The sequence below is a fragment of the Tyto alba genome, unplaced genomic scaffold (genome assembly GCF_018691265.1).
Source record: "Tyto alba isolate M040663 unplaced genomic scaffold, T.alba_DEE_v4.0 Super-Scaffold_6, whole genome shotgun sequence".
In the NCBI taxonomy this organism is placed as follows: Eukaryota; Metazoa; Chordata; class Aves; order Strigiformes; family Tytonidae; genus Tyto; species Tyto alba.
Window position 1 is genome coordinate 16,235,951 of NW_024881327.1, and position 14,835 is coordinate 16,250,785.

Genomic DNA, 14,835 nt, shown 5'->3' on the forward strand with positions numbered 1-14,835 from the left:
GGTGCTGATATTTAGTGCTGAAATCACGACCACTGATAGTCAACTGTTTATATCAGTGAGAATTCAATCAAAACAAAAAAAAGGCAAAACTTTAAAATTTTTATAATAAATCTGAAAATAGTGTGACTTTGTTAATCTGGTTTTTGTTTGTTTCAGCGTCCTTCATTTAGCAATTATCCACCTTCATACGGAGCTGGTGAAAAACCTCTTGGAAGTGATACCTAATTTGAATTATAATGACATCATTAACATGAGAAACGACCTTTATCAGGTGCGCAGTTGCGGTGGTGTAAGTGGTGTTGATTGTTCAGCCAGTAAAAAAGAAATTGCACAACTTACCTTCTGTCTTACTTTTCTTCTATTGGTTGGAATGAGCCCAGATCAGACTGTAATGCAAACAAGTTTAGAAGCACAATGACATCCTGTAAGGTGGTGGAGGTAGGAGGAGCAGGAGCGTTTTTTACACTGTTTTAGTTTATAACTCCCCTTGATGCTAACAGAAATGTCTCCAAGGGTTAATCGTAGAACAGGCCAAAAATACAGACTTCTTCAGTTCATGTCTTCGTTATTTGGCCTCTCTGTTACTAAACCAGCAGTGTGGATTACAGCGTGCCAACTCTGCGTTCTTTTGATCTTTCTAGCATAGGATAACTCGGGCTCATGAGTCAGTTGTTGCATCATCAGTTATCTATAGGCGTGTAGAAGCTGTAACAAGCTGTGCCCTTCCTATAGCCCAGATGGCATTTGTGCCCATCACATGAGCACCAAGAGTTCCCTTTCATTTCTAGATCCACATTATAGCAAAACCCCAAAAAAGCCCATCCCCGTGTCTTTTACCTGCGAGGAAAAGAACTCTTACCTGCCAGGCACGGTTCTGTTTCCTCAGCTTCATCTATGGCAGAGTCTGAGCTTCTGTATTGTAACAGGCAGGCTTTCAAAAGAGCTGGGGAAACCTGCCTGGAGAAGAATCTCTTTTCAGCTGTGCACGCCGTTCAGTTGTCCCAAAGGTAACCAGATGGACATTACACGGCAGCACTCTGACATTTGTGTCATTTCTTTTGCTGTGAACAGTAACGGCAGGTTTTTATTCTACGCAGATAGTCCCAGAGAGTTTATTTCTATTTTTTTGTTATTGTTCACATTTCATTTTTACATTCATATAAAGCCAGTTTGAAAGGTGGAGGCTGATGAAAGCAAGCAAAAGATTCCGAATTGAATTCTGTGCCCTCTCTTTAACAGAAACAGAAAGAGCTGTGCTCCACCCAAGAAATCAGTCTCTAACTACCAGGACCTCTACAGCTCCTCCTGCCTTCTACCTAAACCTTAAGCCAGTGGTGGGAGGGAATGTAGGCTTGGGCTAGAATTTTCCTTCTGTACAGATACTCTGAAAGCTGAATCATACACCTACTTGGTGGATTCAGTAATTAACTGCAAGTATGTTGACAAATCTGTTGACAAACACAAGCTTATTGTACGGAACTGGAATTTGTGGTTTTTTTTTGTAGTCCTCTGCTAATATAAGGGTAATGATATAGAGGTGGAATTCTGTGCAATTTTGTGATTATTTTAGTGTTGGAAATATGATTTCCCAAACCATACTGCAATGCTTACTGTTTAAATACCTAAATTTCTGAGTATGTTCTACATGATGCTTTTCACTGGCAAGACTGTCAGTAGTGCAGTATACAATCAACCTCTGGAAGTACTTGAAACCTCTTGGCGCTGCAGGTGTCTTTGCACAAAAATGGAGAACGTGCAAAGGGAATCGGCTAGCTAGACACGTGAATGCAGACTGGTTCTGCCCTTTGACACAATGCACAGAACAGCAGGATTTTCTCCTTTTCCGCGCAGTCATTTTGAGGGATAAGGAAATCCTAAGCCCACGGCAGCAAACCTCTTGTTCAGGAGCAAAACTCGAGCATAGTTCAGCGCCAGAGGTGGATTTGAGCCGGCCCGGGGAGGTGCGTGTGCTCCCTCCGTGGCACTCACTTGGCTGCAGGGCAGCTGGACGCAGGGTTACAGCTCACTCGCCCAGGCTCTTGCACCACAGTGCTCTGATAGCCAGGTCAGGGCCCTGGCTTATAGAGTAGGCAACATCTTTGTTCCTCCCCCAGTCCAACTGCTGACACTGGCAAGGCAGTTTTTATTTGCAGTAAGTAGGAACCATATTTGTAGTATGCAGTAAAAAAAAAAAAAAAAAAAAAGTGAAAAAAGTGAGTACACATATGCAAGCTTTTAATTTCTCTTAGCCTTGAAGTGGAGTAACATCTCACCCTAGGAGCCTGTATGGGTTTAAGAGATTTCTGCAGAAGTGATGTAGCTGTCATTTATCTTCTCATGGCTTGCTTCTGTCACCTCTAGACCCCCTTGCACCTGGCGGTGATCACAAAGCAGGCTGAGGTGGTAGAAGACCTGCTGAAGGCTGGAGCAGACGTCAGCCTTCTGGATCGCCATGGTAATTCTGTCTTACATTTAGCTGCTACTGAAGGAGACGACAAGATTTTGAGTCTACTCCTCAAGCATAAGAAGATCTTGCCGATGGTCAACGTTTCCAATGGTGAAGGTATGGAAAGATAATGGCTATGTTTTACACTTACCTACTGGACAAGCACACCTCAATTCCTGCCAGCACAGTGTTTCTACACAGGTAGATACAGACCTTGGAAATAGGACCTTTCCCCAATTTGCATATGTTGTCCTTGGATTTTATCTGCCTGCAGTCACAGATGAGAGAACATAGACGTGTAGGTTTTCTAGTTATACAGAACATACCGATCGGCCATGGCCACGTGACGCAGTATGGATTTGCATTTTTGTTACTGTATATTCTTTTTAATCTCACAAAGCTTCAAGCTTCTTCCTGAGATACCTTATGCAACCACTGATTTTTAAAAAAATCCCCCCAGAAGAAACTGTTTCCTCTTCCTCTCCAGTGAATGAAATCCCCTCAGAAATAATTTTTGGATCAGTGTCGAGTTTCTTATCTGGCACTTTGTGACCATACAGAAACAGAACTTTTAAAATAACCAAAAGGCAGGCACGTCATTTGAATTTAGTACTCCTGGTTTAATAGATTATAAGATGTCTGACCTAAAAGTGTCATTGTAAGATTTTAAAAACTGTGTTAAGTTCCTCAGAGAGGGGCTTTTTTGTTTGGCTGGTTTGGGGTAGGTGTGTATGTGTTTTTTAAATACAAGGCTTTATTATTCTCTTTTTGAGCTGGTGCAGGTAATCTTGAGGTGATAGGGCAGTGTGACTTTACAGGAAGATAATATTAAAATACACCAATTATTCCCCAGACTGCTTCTAGAAGAGATGTTCAGTAGCAGATGGGGCCAGTGCAGGGTACCTACTTGTTTAGTACCTATATGCAGATTTTCTTTCTAAGGCTACTCTCCTTTGAGGCAAAGAGATGCTCTAGGTGAGCTCTTCAGTTCCCACCTTCTGTTCCACCTTGTAATCTGCTGATTTTTTTTTTTTTTTTCCCCATGCATGGCTTTGCCTCGCTGTCAGTAACACAACTAGTTCCAATTTATGCACAAAGAACATTTTTGTTAACACCATCTTTCAGTGTATAAGCAGGCACAAGAAGTCACTTGTGCTCAGCTAAGTCTCACTCGTTTTACAGTTCTCATAGATGTGGCCACTCTCAAACTCCTTACTCTGACGTTTTTGTATTTTTCAAATATTAATGCACATGATGGATGGGGTTTGTTTTGTGTAGGTCTCAGTGCAATTCACATGGCGGTGATGGCAAATAGCATGTCCTGCCTCAAACAGCTGCTTGCTGCTGGAGTTAATGTCAATGCTCAGGAACAAAAATCTGGACGAACTGCACTGCATTTAGCTGTTGAACAAGAGAACATCCCTTTGGCAGGCTGCCTTTTGCTTGAGGTAAGGGCAGAATTTCTTGCTTCCAGGTCTTTTCACTTACATATTTTAAAATTCTTGAAAACCCTTAAGTGCTTCAGAAGAACAGAAGTAAGGGGGTTTTCCTGTTTATTGACTCGATTACTTGTTATAGTGGCACCATTATTGCTGTTACTCATTATTACTTGTTCAGCATTCCTGGTGAACCTTTTGCCCGAGCTGAGGAATTTACAGTTTGTGACCCTGACCCAACCGCCTATGCCATGTTTCCTTTGCACCAAGTAATCCTGGCAGCCAATGGAACTACTCGTGAACAAGTTAATCACTTCATCTGTGTGAAGTGGAATGTGTATACAGATGGGCACAGAGAGATAGTTGTGTGTATCTATAAATATTTGTCTCATCTCTTTAACGCCTTGATCCTACCGTGCTTCATTCCACGCGCGGTGGGTGAGGCGCGTGCCGCCCGCTCTCTGGGGAGCAGCAGGCAGGCAGATCGCTGCGCACGCCCCTCCAGGCTCCCAACGCCGGGGGTCATCGGATGGCACGACTCATACATGGGATGCAAAGTGGCTTTGATCTGCCTGACCTGTTTGGGTTGATACGCTGCCGTGCCTCCTGCCCTAACGCTGGAGCAGGCAACCACCCTCCGTTCCCGCAGGCAGGCACTTGTTACTTGCCTTTTTCTTCTTTTCAGACAATGATTAGAGGGTTTAGGCCACCTGGCATGGCATGGTGCTTATTGGTACAGTAGCAATGTTTATGCAGATGTGAGTCGCTGAAGCTGTACTGTACAGACACTTGTATAGTAGCACTTTTACTTTTGTCATTCAATAAAAACCCAGGGTGATGCAGATGTGGACAGCACTACATACGATGGGACAACTCCTCTTCACATAGCAGCTGGAAGGGGCTCTACAAAACTGGCAGCAGTTCTCAAAGCAGCAGGTATGAGCATGGGTATTTGCTGGCGAACTTTCTTTCGCAGTGACAATTCAGGTTAGAAGGCTGCAACCAGAAAAGAATGTGCCGGTGAACTTATTTAATGACCATAAGAAATCAGATGTTAAAAGCACGAAGGTGGTTGTTTCCTCGGGAAAGCCCTACTTTCAGGTGCCAGGCTACTCTCGAGCACCATCTAATGGCTAAAAAAAGCAAATTACGTTAGTCAAGGAAATCTCTTGAGCACTCTTGGAAGTTTTTTGAGTATTTCTTTTGCAGTTTTTTATAGCTGAAGAAGCAGAAGAGAGCTTGTTTTCATAGTTGGGATAAGCATGGGACTGCTTTAAAACGAAAAAAAAATTGGTCACTGACACATGAGCTTGTTAGTGTCTCCTATTTCATAACACTGTGGAAGAGTTAGTTTTTGAATATTTATTAGAACATTTTTTCAATTGTATTTAGGCCTGATTTTTCTCATTTGAAACAGAAATCCAAGCCTCTCATTGCTCTGGCTGTGTGATTGGTCTTTTAAGAATACCCATACTTTCTCTGACACTAGAAAAAGAACCACCACGCCATTGCTTCGTCACGTACATGCTATGCTCTGAGCCAAGAATGGGTCAGGAAGTCAGCTGATACAAGTATAAAATACAATTTAGCTTGTGTGGCTAAACTAGCAGATTCGCCATTCATGACTTAGCATATATTGTTGAAAAGAAACCTGAAGCCTTTTCTTAGGAATATATTTCCACACTTGTTTTCCAGGTGCAAATCCTCACATTGAGAACTTTGAGCCATTGTTTGATCTAGATGATGTGAAAGATGATGAAGACGACGATGAAGGGATTGTGCCTGGAACAACACCGCTGGATATGGCGGCCAACTGTGAGGTATGTGTTTTTAATAATAAATGATTGTTTAGCTCTCAGCCAACTCCTTTCACTGTATCCACAGTTACTTCAATGGTGACGAGCCATTTGCCATCAAAAATTAAACTACTTCCTCCGCAAAAAACCCCATGCAATGGCATTGGAAGGAAGCTCCACTTAACAGACTACTTCTACTGAACAGGCAGGACCAGGGATGACTTGAAATAGTTGAACTACAGTCTTCAATACAGAAAAGTATTTAGGTGGTTGGGCAGCTTGTGTTTGAAGGCCCATACTTGGAGACTCTCTAGCAGGTTTCTGTGCTGCGTGTTCTTCAGAACTGCAGTGGGGGGAAGACACATCCTTTCCTGCCCCAGCAGTGATCAGGCTGCGGGATCCCTGCTTTAGTAGCTGATTATGTGCAGTTGGTTTGGTGTGAGTGTAAGGGTACGGGCAGTCGGCATCTCTAGTCACAGGGAGCTGGGCAGTGGCACCAGCCTTAGGTGAAAATCTAACCCAGGCTTTGTTTTAAATTACTAGCTGCAGCCAGGCCCTAACTCCTCACTTAGCCACTGCCACTCTACTCCAAAGACTTCCTCTCTATCTTGAAAACAGTTGCCAGATGACATAGCTACAGGGCAAGGGAGATGAATTTATCAAGATTCCTCCCTCTAGCTTTGCACAGGTCTTCTACAGTATCTTTAGTTGTACTAATCCTGAGACAGAAAAAATTGCCTATTTACAGATGGAATCAGGGCTTTATACAGTATTACTGAGACTCGTCAAGATAATGAACACTAACGAGGTTTCTGTTGAATACTGACTTTAATGTATCCTCTTAGGTATATGACATATTAAGTGGCAAACCCTACGAGGCAGCAGTGGTTTCAGAGGACTTACTGACACAAGGTAACATCTATAAAGAAGACTTGGCAACATCCCTCTAGTAACTGAGTACTGAAAGCCCACTTGCAGAAGACCTTGTCTTGCAATAGCTTGTAACTGACCTGGGGAGGGCGAAGAGGTACTCTCCCACCCACTCATTCAGAGAATGAGTATGACTGTTGCAAGGTGGGTCACAAGGACATGAAGGAGTACCTTTTCAGTATTACAGCAATACAGTAGTCAACGCTGGGATTGGCAGGCACTAAAATACTCTCTCATTTGGCTTTGTTTCTGCTTAGGAACAAACAGGTGTGTGTTTTGTATAAATAATAAGCTAACATATTTTTCTGTTCCCCAGGACATTTGAGAGACCTAAACGAAAGTTCCAAGATGCAGCTTTACAAACTGTTGGAACTGCCTGATCCAAACAAAAACTGGTCCACTCTGGCACAAAAACTGGGTCTTGGCATACTTAATAACGCGTTCAGGTTGAGCCCTTCCCCATCAAAAACTCTGCTAGATAACTATGAGGTAACGTAGCTGTAACAAGTTCTAAAGAACACTCAGACACGTAGAGAACATTTTCCTCCTGCGCAGTGAGGCAGCGCAGCGCTTTGGTTTTAGTCTACCTGGATGATGGGTGAGCATCTGGTGTCTTCTCTCTTAGGTTTCTGGTGGTACAGTTCAAGAGTTGATCACTGCTTTGAGACAGATGGATCACACAGAAGCCATTGAAACCATCCAGAAAGCACTATCCACCTCACAAAGCCTGTCTCAACTGGAGGACAATATAGCAGAAGCTCTTCCATTGTCATCACCACCCACCTTTGCAAATGGAGAGACAGGTAAACTTGACAGCAAAACATCAGAAGCTTTATTGAAGCTGTTTTTTCCATTCTCCCACCCTACCTAGGACAGTTTCTTAAACACAGTGCCCCGCACTGCTTACTGCAGCTTTGTCGTCATAGACATTTCCTAGGCCTAGAAGAGGGGAAAAATGGACCGTTTGAATCTGTGGCCCTGCATTACAGTATTGATTGAACTGCCTCCCTTTTCTAAAACAGACATCTGGCATTTACCGACAATAACTCCTCGAATGGACTGGGGATAAAAACTAGGCAATGAGCTCCCAGGCCTGTACATGTGCCATTACCTTTTGACTACTTTTTTCCCCCTCATATCTGGATAAACAAAAATGTTTTATGTTCATAAATGTCTCGGTAAGACTTTGGTATTAAATTTCTCCTCCCACATTGTGTGGCACTCCGCAATGGCCCAGTGTAGTGTAGGCAGAGAAACTGAGATGGTTTAGGTTACAAGGGCGTTCCAGCAGCCAGGCTGTCCAACTGCCTCCTCCGAGCAGGGCCAGTATAACATTACCTGAGGTTGCCTCTGTCCTGTCCAGTTGAGTTTTGAGCAACTTCAGCGATGGAGGTCCTTGTTTTTTTTGGGCAGGGGACTCTACCAACAGAAAAACGGAGGTTGTGAGAAGGCAGTAGGTCATCAGGGATGTTCAGTCACTGCCTGGCCCTGTTAAGTAACAAAAACCTCTGTTTCCTCCCCGATGCCCTGTTCAAAGAGCAGCAGTGCTGCCAGCACTCTCATGTGGAAACCTATAGATACTTCTGGAAAGGAAACAGAAACACCCCAGTAACCCCATCCTGGTCTAACGTTACCAGTTTACTCTCTACAGAAAACTGTTTATTCAGTCCTGGAATAAACTTTCACACCTATCCAGAAAGGTGCTTGTACACATACTGCCTCTTTAGATTAATCTTGAAGTGTAAGAGGGTTTCTGCTGCTGTGCAACATGAATGGAATGCATTACATCATTTATTTAAGATGGTTGTTTAGAAAAATAATACTGAACTCTAATATGCTGACCGCTGTTTTGGTGACACTGAGCCCACATCGTACCTTCAACTCAGGTGCTGTTCTCTTGCAGTCAGGTGCTCCTCTTGCGGATCTTGCACAGATAACAGCTGCTGCTGACTTCTTCGTGTTTCAGGCTTACTTACTAGACAAAAATTGTTCAAGTATTTGTCTCAAATCTGTAAGTGAAATGACATGAGAAGATTTTAGGAGCCTCATTCTGGAGCTGTATACTATGACTCTGAGAACCTGTTAGTGCCACACTCAGGCAGAGTCCTGACTGGTGTGGTGAGAGCACTGGTGCCAGCAGAGCGCCAGGCTTCCCATCCCATCCAAGCTCCAGCTGCCATGGATCTCTGCCAGCAGTGCAGCAGATCCCAGGCTTTGGTCAATGAAAACATTCACTACAGCTTTTCCTATTGTACTATTTAAAGTTACAGTTATTTTCCTGCAGAAGAGCTTTAACCTTACTGGTCTGCGTTCCTCAGGCTTTCCTGAAAGCAACATTACTGAAGCAACGCAAATGATAATACGTTTCCCTTTTCTCTGTCCCTCAGGTGAGCTTTACAATAGCAGATTTCAAGACAACGAAAGCATGTGTGACAGCGGTGTGGAGACCTCCTTGCGCAAACTGAGCTTTACTTACTCAGACTCTCTGAACAGCAAGTCCTCGGTAACCCTTAGCAAAATGACCCTGGGCTACGGACATGAAAGTTCAGCGCAAAGCAATTATATAGCCAACTAGTAATATTCAATTAGCAATATGCAGTTAGGGGAGCAAATGCGACATTTAAAATTACATCGCTGTCCTCCTGGTCAGAGGGAAGTGAGTTCACAACCAAAAGTGTGCTGGAGGAACCACCCACGACCCGAACCAACAGCGACTTGAGCGTGTGACTCCTAGCCATTGCTTCCTTCCTCAAGTACATTTAATTTTATTCATTTACAAGCCATATACAATAACGAGGGCTCTACTGCTGCATTAACACCCAGGACTGGACACTGTGAATGACTGATTGAGCTTCTCTGGTTTGTGAAGATTTTCTTTTATAGATGAAAGTCACTCCTTGTTAACGCGTAATGCCAACTCATTTAATAAAAAGAGGTAAGGCACACAGAGCAATCAAAGGATACAGTTTCTAGTTGCTCTCTTCATAATTTTTGCAGCACAGTTGCATGAAAAAGGCTCATAAAATAGCTGGCAAAGAAAAACCATGACTTTAATCACAACAATGACAACTCAGAGAAAAGAGAATCCAAAAAAACCCAATCTTGTATATTTCAAATAATGTATTTAAACTTAACTTTGGGGCCTCATTAAAAATTTTTTTCAAGTTTGGCATTTTCCTATTTGTAAATAGTTTTTTAATATCTGTTCCTTTTAAAAAAAAGTGCTTTTAAAATGCGTATTTTTATTTTACTTTTATAATAAAAACCCAAAATGAAATCTCTTGTCTACACTTGCTGTAATTTTTACATATCTTTCAAGTAGAGTTATTGAAGATTTTATCCTTTCAGTTTTAGGTATTGGCACAAGATCATGCTGATTTCCAAGTATTAAAATAAAGGATTGCAAGCCACCTGTCTTAAAGCTTGAGTATCTCTTACGGTGGCAGGCCAGGAGTGTCAGCTGCAGCTGTGCTTTGGAACTAAAACCTCCAACTCATGGTCTCTTTTAGTTCTCATAATTATGGCAGCAGAGAATCCAATGATGTAGCGTCTCAGCAAAACTTTGACAATACAGTTCTTCTTTGGGCTGTCTAGAAAATCCACTAACCCTGTTCCTGAGCAGTATTTCTTCTTGTTGCACGTTAATTCTGAGATGGTGAGTGTAACTGTTACAGATGTTGGCCCTACCAAGAACAGAGAACAGGTATCGGACTTCACGATTTAAAAACAGAGCAACACCCCAGCATTGTCACTCACTTGTAGCCAGTTTTCTTGGCACAAAGGTGGAGATTGACAGCGGTGTTCTTGGCTCAGTTCAGTCTTCCGTAACCTGGGTGTCACTCCTGAGAAAATGATTCAAGATAAACCTTAAGAATTGTTATGTTTACAGCAGTAGTTGCTGTAATGAATTAAACCGTAATTAAAAAAAAAGACTCTGAAATCATTTTATATCCAGCTGAGTTACTGAGTATGTTAATTACTTCCAGAGAAACAAGATACATAATAGTAAAAATGCCATTCTTTCAGTTACTGTATGTATAACCTACATAGGCAGTGTCAAAGGCATATGGATTTTTGTTCAGTTAATGTACTTGTCCAGTGTTCTCTTTACATTCCAGCTGTAACAGAAGCAGGCAAAGGTTCTCGTATTCTGGCGGTGGAGGAGCTTTCTGAGCCCTGGCAGAGCTGCTGTCAAACACACCTTCTGCTGCCACAGAATTTCCAGCACAGCTCAGGGGGCTGGCAGAGACTTTCACCAAGGTTTCTGCAATCCTGCAGGTCACCAGGGCGCCTTGGCTGCTGATGTACACCTTTTAGCCTTATTTCTGACCAGCTCTGCTTTTAAACCACCAGAAGACGCCCGGGTGTGTATTTCCTTAAGCACTTCATGACCAAATGCTGCATAACAGCTATTCATCAGGTTAGTGATCCTGCAACGAGCAGCGGGACATCTCCCCAAAGCCCTGGGTATTCAAGTGCTTTAAATGGCAGTCTGGCAGCTGCTTTCCTTGCAGCATCTCAGTTTCAGTCTATTTAACAAAAGAGGCTTTGGTCCTTCTTTTTTTCTTTTCCCCTCTTTGTTTAGAAATAAAAAAGCAGATAATTTAAAAAGTATTCTTACTCATTCAAACAGAAGCACTAAGTTTTTACAGTTGAGTCATACGTACTAGGACAACTTTTCCCATCTGCATTAACCCTTAGCGCCTTGAGCATGCACTGCAGGCATACCACACAGACTGTCAGAACTAGGCAAGAGTAGGAGGTAGAACACACTACAGAAAGCAGCATGACATCTAGTAGGAGCCATTGGTGTCTTCTTGTGTAGTTCTCATCTAGCAGAGCAAACCTCCCAGAGGGATTAGTGTTTACTCAGCTCAAAAAGAAAACGCTAACACACGCAACTTTACTCTTCCTGCTTTACCTTTTTTCTTAGTAGGTGGTCATCCTGCACAGGGCTCACCATCTTAATCTGGCAGCACCTGGGAGAAGGCCAGGCTCCTTGCTGGTATGAGGATGAAGGCAGCATAGAGAGGAATAGGGCTTAGCAGGAGAAAGTATAAGCGACACAGACAAGTCTTAACAGAAACATTTAAAGCAGACAGATTCCTAACAGGTACCTATCAGGCTATATTTATGTACCTCATCATCATATTTGCTTACCTCAGATACAGATTTATCCTTATACCTCCTTGCCCAGAAAGGAAGTGCTACTCCTATTTTACAAGCGTGATGGAACAAACTAAAAAACAGTCCTGTGGGAATTCACTGCCTGAGAGCTCCTGTCTACACCTGGCTTATAGAGAGAAACCCCTCTCACTTAACTGCTAGAAAAAGGGTAGTGGTGTACGTAACTCAGTCTCACGTTTTCATTCAGCATGGTAAATTAGCACAGAGACCTCACTATACCTGGTAGTACAGGGTATTGTCCCCGTGCTATTCCATACTATCTCTAAGGAAACAAAACTGAGAAGGCTATTACTCAGTTCTCGACAGTTAGGATTTTTTAAGATACATGCAAGAACAGCATTTCTGGAGTTGTTTCCATTTAGAAGTTCTAGGAAGACTTCCCCAGCAAGCTGTCAAGCCCTTACTCAGAGCAGGGCACCTCTGCATGGTGGCTGGATGAACAGGGGTACTGATGAGGCCCACGCCACCGTGGGCTCTTCTCATGCACTGCATTGTGCTGCAGGAAGCCCGGTGCATATTCCCATTAGCAATTAAAGAACTGAGGCTGGAGGTGTGGTCAAAAAGCACCAACCACCAACCTCAAACTGATCCCTGAAAGCTGATTTCATGGCTTTGTCCTTCCTGCCACGCTTCCTGTCGCTTTGACAGTGACTACACCGATTGATCTAGAAACACTTGCCATATTCAGATGGATCAATATTAAAATCAGAAAGTTGATCTAATGAAGCTTTTTTTCCTGGAATGGAGAGGTGTAACCTTTGGGCATCCTCAGTCATGTCTAATATTAATTACAGTGAGGATCAGAATCTGAAGTAAGTCTAAACTTAATCTGCACTTGCAGTAATTGAAGCTTGCTATATTATTTTGCTACTGTACTGCAATAATAAGTGCCAGAAACTTGTGGAATGCAGCGTAAGTTGTAACAACAGAACACTAGAGATCTCTACATTTGATGTAAAAAGGATTTTTCAGAAAGTTAAACTGCCCTTGATTTTAGATTTGCTGCCACAGCTGTAAGTTTCCGGTGTCATCTCGGGATGTATTTACAAACTTGGAAATCAGTGTGATAGTGGGAAGTTCTAGGCAGCGTGCAGAGATTTTGTGGACTGCGGGAAGAGTAAGAATCTTGCCTGCACATGGTGGTGTATGAAGTGTCTCTTCTCCCTTTTCTGGGCAAGTGAAATGCTGTTTTGCTACATTAAAGAAAAAGAGCAACCCTCCTCCCTCCCTCCAACTAAACGACAGGCATGGTGGTGCCCATGCGTTCGCTCAGGATGCAGTGGTCAGCACTTACCCATCAGCCGCAGCTTTTGGCTCTTCTGGAGGACGCAATCTTCTCTTACAGTAGAGCAGTTCTGGAGTAACTGCCAAAGGCATGGTCTGAACTTTCGCTGGCTTCAGAAGATTCCTACAGCTACAAGCAGAAGACAGCACAAGTGAATTACCCCGGAGCTGCTTTTCTGTATTCAGGGTTACGAAGCAGTCTGATGCCCCGCTTAGAGCTAGGCTGTAGTACGCACGTTATTGAAAGCTTGCAGAGGTTTCCCCATGAACTCATTTAAAAGCAACTGCTATAGAAATTCTTCAACCATCCCTTTACCCTTGCCATCTTCACGATGCAGAAGAGCACCAGCAGATCAGTGGACTTCATTACATCCTGCGAGGGCAAACACTTGTGACTGACTCACCATCACTTAACCTGTGGCCGCAGCAGCGCTTGCCAAGGCTCCAGCTGAACCAGCACACGCATGTGCTCACGCACACGGCAGTGTCCTGCCCTCGGGTCTGGCTAATACAAGGACATTTACCAGAAAGACAGGAGCATGACTAATGCCCCACTTCTCTTTCAGGTCTTTACTAACTGACTGCACTTCCTACAGTAAGATAGCCTTTCCTCAGTGTTGGCAGGGACAAAACCAAGTAATTCTAAGGTTCTGTATTTTTCACTTAAGTTCTGTTTTTCCACCCTAATTAAACTAAACTGGAGCTTTCATTTCTCCATCTCGTAACATCTGACTGGAAAGCAGAGTTATGTAAACCCGATTCTTTGACTGGAACATGTCCTTAAACATTCAAATCCCAAGTTCCTGGATGACTCAACTTAGCCTTCAAGAGGGCAAGAAAGAAAACTGCGATTTTGACACCATAAAGGCCGGCTTGCAAGCTTGCAAACTGTCCTTCACTGAGAATAAGAAACTTGCTGGCCTGTTCCTCTGCACCTGACACTGCTACAGGTCACTGAAATGGTCTGTGCTACACATCTCCAAAACCAGAAGGTAACAGAAGTAAAAGTACTGAAGACAGATGTGCCTCTAAGGCAGAAAAACCATCTAGGCCACACGGTATGCAAACAGCAGGTAAAAACAAAGACTGACAAAGAGCTATGAACACTTACTTTGAGAGGAACTTTCGATCCATTCATACGCTTCTTTCTTGGAAAAGATGGAGAAGAACTTGGAAAAGCTTTCAAGGAAGTGTGCCAGTAAACTGGAGCAAAGTAAGTCTTCCTTTTGTGGCAGCGAGTACCAACAAAGAGGTGCCCTCTAAAGCTCAAAATGGTCTCTGCAGGTCCTAAGGGGTTCAGAGCCAAATCTCTGCCAGAGGCCAGTTTTAGAACAACAAATTAGCCAATGCCATACAGCTTCCTTCCAAAACCTGCTCTCAAGTTCTGTTCTGGAAGGGCATTTGTCATGGCTCCTGCTGAGGGGAACTCGACTGCTGCTTTTGCCATCTGTGAAGAGCAGCCCAGAAGCAAACAAAAGGCCATCAGCAGAAGCAAACCCAGTGATCCCTCGAACAAAACGTTGCAAGGCTGCACCCTGAAAGCATAGTGATGAGCCTATTCCCCGCTACTGTTGCCACCAATAATTTAATGACACTGAGGACAAGCCCCACGACACTTATAAATGTTCTTCCTAATGCTCCTGCTGCTGGTCCCCAGCCCATCAGATACAAATGGCAATCCAGGCGCTGCCAAGTAGTCGCAACAACACTCGGGCAGCTGATGTGTCAACAGGAGTGATGGACACTCTGAAGATCT

The 14,835-nt window shown here is 43.4% G+C and overlaps 1 protein-coding gene and 1 long non-coding RNA gene across 5 annotated transcripts in view; one reads left to right on the forward strand and one right to left on the reverse strand.

The window, feature by feature from the left end:
* The window catches only part of NFKB1 (nuclear factor kappa B subunit 1), a 59,706-nt gene extending 49,829 nt beyond the window's left edge, over positions 1-9,877 (forward strand). For 3 of the 4 annotated variants that reach the window (XM_042808179.1, XM_042808180.1, XM_042808181.1), the window contains 9 exons: positions 157-271; positions 2,362-2,563; positions 3,725-3,894; positions 4,716-4,818; positions 5,578-5,702; positions 6,524-6,590; positions 6,925-7,097; positions 7,234-7,411; positions 8,996-9,869. In XM_042808179.1, the coding sequence (XP_042664113.1) occupies positions 157-271; positions 2,362-2,563; positions 3,725-3,894; positions 4,716-4,818; positions 5,578-5,702; positions 6,524-6,590; positions 6,925-7,097; positions 7,234-7,411; positions 8,996-9,183 (1,321 nt within the window). In that variant the 3' untranslated portion in view covers positions 9,184-9,869. Of the gene's footprint in view, positions 1-156; positions 272-2,361; positions 2,564-3,724; positions 3,895-4,715; positions 4,819-5,577; positions 5,703-6,523; positions 6,591-6,924; positions 7,098-7,233; positions 7,412-8,995 lie in introns of all 4 variants that reach the window. The other variant, XM_042808178.1, reaches the window with a different exon arrangement.
* Positions 4,794-14,184, reverse strand: LOC122154916. Its single transcript, XR_006167032.1, has 7 exons — positions 13,316-14,184; positions 13,090-13,209; positions 10,365-10,450; positions 8,484-8,617; positions 7,947-8,027; positions 7,196-7,391; positions 4,794-4,878 (listed from the first exon to the last, which is right to left on the reverse strand). It is a non-coding gene; the product is annotated as an uncharacterized LOC122154916 (long non-coding RNA).
* Positions 14,185-14,835: the final 651 nt, after the last annotated feature.